Source organism: Oncorhynchus tshawytscha, unplaced genomic scaffold (assembly GCF_018296145.1).
Source record: "Oncorhynchus tshawytscha isolate Ot180627B unplaced genomic scaffold, Otsh_v2.0 Un_contig_2519_pilon_pilon, whole genome shotgun sequence".
NCBI lineage: Eukaryota > Metazoa > Chordata > Actinopteri > Salmoniformes > Salmonidae > Oncorhynchus > Oncorhynchus tshawytscha.
Window position 1 is genome coordinate 42,177 of NW_024608115.1, and position 7,430 is coordinate 49,606.

Genomic DNA, 7,430 nt, shown 5'->3' on the forward strand with positions numbered 1-7,430 from the left:
TTATTGCAGTGTGTGTTTGTATATCTGTTTGATTCTCTGGGGAGGAGGAAATAGGTCTGGGTTTCCCCACTGGCGGCCACTGGTGGTTTTATTTTATTCTGAGCAACAAAAATAATACATACAGTACCAATCAAATGTTTGGACACAACTACTCAAGGGGTTTTCTATATTTTTACTATTTTCTACATTGCAGAATAATAGTGAAGATATCAAAACTATGAAATAACACATGGAATCATATAGAAACCAACATGTTCTTAAACAAATCTAAATATATTTTAGATAATTCAAAGTATCCACTGTTTGCCTTGACAGCTTTGTACACTCTTGGCATTATCTCAACCAGCTTCACCTGGAAGGCTTTTCCAAAAGTGTTGAAGGAGTTCCCACATATGCTGAGCACTTGTCTGCTTTTTTCTTCACTGCATTCCAACTCACCCCAAACCATCTCAATTGGGTTGAGGTTGGGAGATTGTGGAGGCCAAGTCATCTGATGCAGCACTCCATCATTCTCCTTCCTGGTCAAATAGCCCTTACACAGCCGGGAGGTGTGTTGGGTCATTGTTCTGTTGAAAAATCAATGATTGTCCCACTAAGCGCAAACCAGATGGGATGGTGTATTGCTGCAGAAAGCTGTGGTAGCCATGCTGGTTAAGTGTGCCTTGAATTCAAAGTAAATCACTGACAGTGTCACCAGCAAAGCACTTTCACACCACCTCCATGCTTCACGGTGGGAACCACACATGTGGAGATCATTTGTTCACCTAATCTGCGTTTCACAAAGATACAGCGGTTGGAAACAAAAATCTCAAAGGACAGATTTCCACTGGTTTAATGTCCATTGCTTGTGTTTCTTGGCCCAAGCAAGTCTCTTCTTCTTATTGGTGTCCTTTAGTAGGGGTTTCTTTGCAGCAATTCGACCATGAAGGCCTGTTTCACGCAGTCTCCTCTGAACAGTTTATGTTGAGATGTGTCTGTTACTTGAACTCTGTGAAGCATTTATTTGGGCTGCAATTTCTGAGGCTGCTAACTCTAACAAACTTATACTCTGCAGCAGAGGTAACTGAGTCTTCCTTTCCTGTGGTGGTCCTCATGAGAGCCAGTTTCCTTACAGTGCTTGATGGGTTTAGCGACTGCACTTGAAGAAACTTTCAAAGTTCTTGAAATTTTCTACATTTACTGACCTTCATGTTTTAAAATAATGATGCACTGTCATTTCTCCATGCTTATTTTAGCTGTTCTTGCCATAATATAACCTTGGTCTTTTACCAAATAGGGCTATCTTCTGTATACTACTCCTACCTTGTCACAACACAACTGATTGGCTCAAATGCATTAAGAAGGAAAGAAATTCAACAAATTAACAAGGCACACCTGTTAATTGAAATGCATTCCAGGAGACTACCTCATGAAGGTGGTTGAGATTCTTCCGTTGGCATTGAACAGTACACCACATCAGTCACTGGCTTCATCAATAAGTGCATCGATGACGTCGTCCCCACAGTGACCGTACGTACATTCCCCAACCAGAAGTAATTGATTACAGGCAACATCCACACTGAACTAAAGGGTAGAGCTGCCACTTTGAAGGAGTAGGACTCTAACCCAGACGCTTATAATAAACCTGCTATGCCCTCCGATGAACCATCAAACAGGCAAGGTGTCAATACAGGACTAAGATTGAATCATACTACACTGGCTCCGATGCTCGTCGGATGTGGTAGGGCTTGCAAATTATTACAGACTACAAAGGGAAGCACAGCCGTGAGCTGCCCAGTGACATGAGCCTACCAGATGAGCTAAATTATTTATATGCTCGCTTCAAGGCTAGCAACACTGAAGCATGCATGAGAGCATCAGCTGTTCTGGACAATTGTGTGATCACGCTCTCCGTAGCTAATGTGAGTAAGACCTTTAAACTGCTCAACATTCCCAAGGCCGCAGGGCCAAACGGATTACCAGAATGTGTACTCCGAGCATGTGCTGACCAACTGGCAAGTGTCTTCACTGATATTTTCAACCTCTACCTGTCTGAGTCTGTAATACCAACATGTTTCAAGAAGACCACCATAGTGCCTGTGCCCAAAAACACTAAGGTAACCTGCCACCTAAATGACTACCGACCCGTTGCACTCACGTCTGTAACCATGAAGTGCTTTGAAAGGCTGGTCATGGCTTACATCAACACCATTCTCAGAGAAACCCTAGACCCACTCCAATTTACATACCGCCCCAAAGGATCCACAGATGACGCAATCTCTATTGCACTCCTCTCAGCCCTTTCCCACCTGGACAAAAGGAACACCTATATGAGAATGCTATTCATTGACTACAGCTCAGCGTTCAACACCATAGTGCCCTCAAAGCTCATCACTAAGCTAAGGACCCTGGGACCAAACACCTCCCTCTGCAACTGGATCCTGGACTTCCTGACGGGCTGACCCCAGGTGGTAAGGGTAGGTAACAACACGTCTGCCACTTTGATCCTCAACACAGAGGCCCCTCAGGGGTGCATGCTCAGTCCCCTCCTGTACTCCCTGTTCATCCTTGACTGCATGGCCAGGCACGACTCCAACACCATCATTAAGTTTGCAGATGACACAACAGTGGTAGGCCTGATCATTGACAATGATAAGACAGCCTATAGGGAGGAAGTCAGAGACCTGGACGTGTGGTGCCAGAACAACAACCTCTCCCTCAACGTGATCAAGACAAAGGAGATGATTGTGGACTACAGGAAAAGGAGGACCAAGCATGCTCCCATTCTCATCGACGGGGCTGTAGTGGAGCAGGTTGAGAGCTTCAAGTTCCTTGGCGTTCACATCACCAACAAACTATCTTAACAGTTTCTATCCCCAAACCATAAGTTTCCTGAACAGCTAATCAAATGCCCCCCCATTTACTCCGCTGCTACTCTCTGTTTATTATTCATGCATAGTCACTATAGCTCTAACTACATGTACATATTACCTCAATTACATTGACTAACCTGTGCCCCCGCACATTGACTCTGTAACGGTACCCCCTGTATATGGGGTGGCAGGGTAGCCTAGTGGTTAGAGCGTTGGACTAGTAACCAGAAAGTTCAAACCCCTGAGCTGACAAAGTACAAATCTGTCATACTGCCCCTGAACAGGCAGTTAACCCACTGTTCCTAGGCCATCATAGAAAATAAGAATTTGTTCTTAGCTGACTTGCCTAGTAAAATAAAATAAATGTAGCCTCGCTACTGTTATTTTACTGCTGCTCTTACATTTTTTTACTTATATATTTTTTACTTAACACTTGTTTTTCATAAAACTGCATTGTTGGTTAAGGGCTTGTAAGCAAGCATTTCACAAACTTTTGACTGGTACTGTATATATATATATTTCTTGGGTTGAATTTCCATTGTTGGACATAGAAGACTAAAAATACCAGGAAACCAGCTTCAAGTGATTTTAATATAAGAAATATGTACCTAAGTATTATCACGCATAATAGAGACACATGATCGTATACAAATGAAAGTAAGGTTTGAAAGTATTATGTTTTAGTCAAACATGTGTATGGTGGGCTTTTTGCAGTCTACAAATGATTTGTAATCTTGTGCCAGCCCCCAACCAACCGCTCCAGAGAAAATCGGCCAGCGGCTGAATCTAGTTGATGATCCCTGCTGTAGGTGGATGGGATGTGATGTACTGAAGTTGCCTCCCACCAGGTGACAGCATTTCTTTTCAAATAATAACAGGGCGTTACGCTATTTCCCACTGCTGGCTCAGTTTGACTTGTTAAAGAGCCACTGAACACGCAGATTGGCAGGTGTGCTTTTCTGTAGAAAAACAAGATTTCAGTCTTGGGGTGTTTCCTGACCGATTCCGCGTTTGGTTAATGATGTTTGTCCGCCATGAGAAGCCTATTTCACTTCCTCAAAATCCCCATAATAAATCTAATATTACTCAAGAAATATGTAATTATTTTTGACGTTTTTACCTAGGATGTTTTAGTTGCGTGATTTTACATCTAACTGAATGAAGTGTGTGGTACAGTATTTCTCAAGTAAAGAAACACACGTTGTCGTATGTAAACAAAGTCGGAGCTGCTGGGCAGGTCTGTCTCATTGTCTATGCTATTGGATGGAGAGCAATCACTGCAGCTGTTCACCCCATGTTAGTAGGCAAATGAAACTCGTCAAATCAAAACACAACCTTCATTACCAGTTGTGACGCACGGATGTTCCACACTCAGTTTTAGACAAGACTGACTTTATGACCAAAATGATCCTATTTACACTTTGTAGTCAATTTTGACACACTGTTTCTGACTAGTATCAATGCCACATAGGCCGTTTTCAAAGGGATTCGTTGATTTTTAAAGGCAGTGAAACCTCCATGGAACTTGTCCTCCTCCACACAGTTGTACAGCTGTACCAACGATTAAATCAAACACAAACAAGAATCATTAATTCCTCAGAAACATCACATAGCACCTGACCATCAGCCTTTCTGCATACATAGTTTGAAATGATAGGCTTATGAGTGAGTCATCAATAAATTATAGCTGAGTCATCAATATATTATATTAAGGACATTACCATGCATTGATAAGTGTACCTGGCAAATGTCCCAGTATAGAGAAGTAACAACTCTGCTGTGGTTTTGGTTCAGTGAGGTTCTTGCCGTTTAATATAGCATTTCTCAAGGAGGGTCTAGGCCCCTTCCTTCCACATAAAGGTTTGCATTTCTTCAGAATTGCAGGGTGGTGAGGTAGGCCTATTCAGAAGAGGTTCTGTCTATCAGTGAGTGTGTGTTCTCACAGAGACAGACAGACATAGAGTGAGGGGGAGGGAGAGAGAAGGAGCACATGTGGCAAATGCAGATGTCTTCTCCTGAGCATAATATGTGTATTCTATAAGTAGAAAACATATTTCAACATCAGGAATATGCAGTACAGTGAAGGCTGCTGAGGGGAGGACGGCTCATAATAATGTCTGGAACTGAGCGAATAGAATGGCATCAAACACCTGGAAACCATGGAAACCATATGTTTGATGTTGTTGATACCGTACCACCAACCTCCTGTGATACAGTACCATATGTTTGATGTTGTTGATACCGTACCACCAACCTCCTGTGATACAGTACCATATGTTTGATGTTGTTGATACCGTACCACCAACCTCCTGTGATACAGTACCATATGTTTGATGTTGTTGACACCGTACCACCAACCTCCTGTGATACAGTACCATATGTTTGATGTTGTTGATACCGTACCACCAACCTCCTGTGATACAGTACCATATGTTTGATGTTGTTGATACCGTACCACCAACCTCCTGTGATACAGTACCATATGTTTGATGTTGTTGATACCGTACCACCAACCTCCTGTGATACAGTACCATATGTTTGATGTTGTTGATACCGTACCACCAACCTCCTGTGATACAGTACCATATGTTTGATGTTGTTGATACCGTACCACCAACCTCCTGTGATACAGTACCATATGTTTGATGTTGTTGATACTGTACCACCAACCTCCTGTGATACAGTACCATATGTTTGATGTTGTTGATACTGTACCACCAACCTCCTGTGATACAGTACCATATGTTTGATGTTGTTGATACTGTACCACCAACCTCCTGTGATACAGTACCATATGTTTGATGTTGTTGATACTGTACCACCAACCTCCTGTGATACAGTACCATATGTTTGATGTTGTTGATACTGTACCACCAACCTCCTGTGATACAGTACCATATGTTTGATGTTGTTGATACCGTACCACCAACCTCCTGTGATACAGTACCATATGTTTGATGTTGTTGATACCGTACCACCAACCTCCTGTGATACAGTACCATATGTTTGCAGAAGGACCACATGCATTTGTCACAACATGGCAGCAGCAGCAATCATTTTTGTGCATGCACTTGTCGATCTTTAGGGCCAATAGCATGCATGCACCATGCAGCCTCCCTCCTCCTGGGGTATTTGAGTAGTGATTGGTGTTACCATCTGTCTTCTCCACCTACGTCACTGACCTTTATAAAGTAGTCTACTGAGTTTAATTCAGTGTCAGATTAGAGAATAGAGTTTTGGAGAAAAGTCAACGCATACATATAGTTAGTAGAACTTCAGGTTTGGGCGACACATCTCGGGTTGGCATACATCCCCTGTATGCACAAAGTTTAGGAGTTGCTTTTGAAAGTGAGTTGCGCGACTCCAGTCACCACGGACGGCACCTTATAAACAGACCGATTGGATGACAGACGCTCTTCCTTGAGACCGGTAGAGATATTCCTGTTGACGGGTACCACTCGTGCTCAGCATCCCAAACTGAGTTTACTTGGCAACTTTCAGCTAGTGAACGATCATTCTCACAAACAACGGGTTGAATTGGTGAAATAAATAGCAGAAACTATGCCCAGCAAAAGTGAAGATAATCGGCCAAGACTCTGCCTGCTGGAGAAAGGGGACAATGGTTATGGGTTCCATCTCCACGGTGAGAAGGGTAAGACCGGGCAGTTCATACGGCTTGTGGAGCCCGACAGTCCGTCGGAAACTTCTGGGGTTCGCGCGGGGGACCGACTGGTGTTCGTGAACGGGGAGAACGTGGAGAGCGAGAGCCATCAACAGGTTGTGTCCCGGATAAAAGCCACCGTGGGCCAGCTCGAGCTCATTGTTGTCGACCAGGACACTGAGCAACTGTTGAAAAAACACAAGATGAAGTGTCTCAAAGAATATGTCACGGAGCCCATTCCTTTACCCAGCGACGACGAGTCAGAAAGCGAAGACGTTAAGGAGAATGGGACACCATGCGGGACACGGAGAGAATCCACACCCATCCCGGAAAATAACGGAGAGCACCATGGCCACGTAGAGCTCCATAGCCATGTTGAGAAAAAGCTGAGCATCAACTCTGAGAAGGTGAGTGTGCCAAAGTGCAAAACCTGAATAATCAATGAAATTCTTATTTTGGTTCATTGATGTAGCCTGGTGGTCACAGTAAGCTATATTCTGCAAATATACACTACAGATTCAGTTACAGTTTGCGTAATAGTACCACTGACACTGTCCTAGGGATTTCAATTAAACGAATGAGATGGTTTTTTAATTCATCCATTTATTCACCAGCAATGTAATTAGATTATTTAAATGTTTCAGTCTCCTGTTGTATAAGTGCACTGTGAAAATAACAAATGAATATGGTCAGCTGCAAAGCCCAATATTCCCACTCTCTTTCATTGTAGCAGTTTTGGCAGAGATAGCAGATTGTAGGCGAGTCAGTTGGCGACAAAACAACGACAAAACAACCTGCTTCAGCCTTGAGTTCAAGTTAATTTGACAGTGATGCTGCACACCACACACATTTGGGGGGAAAGGGCAACAACATTTTTTGTGTTGTTGTTCTGAGGTTTGAAAAAGAACTGACACTTG

The 7,430-nt window shown here is 43.1% G+C and overlaps 1 protein-coding gene across 1 annotated transcript; it reads left to right on the forward strand.

Annotated features, from left to right (window-relative positions):
* Positions 1-6,036: 6,036 nt before the first annotated feature.
* slc9a3r1b (SLC9A3 regulator 1b) lies at positions 6,037-6,920 on the forward strand (the record flags this gene model as incomplete). Its single annotated transcript, XM_042312880.1, is given in 1 exon segment — positions 6,037-6,920. A coding segment is annotated over 1 exon segment (507 nt), but the record flags the coding sequence as incomplete, so codon positions are not given.
* Positions 6,921-7,430: the final 510 nt, after the last annotated feature.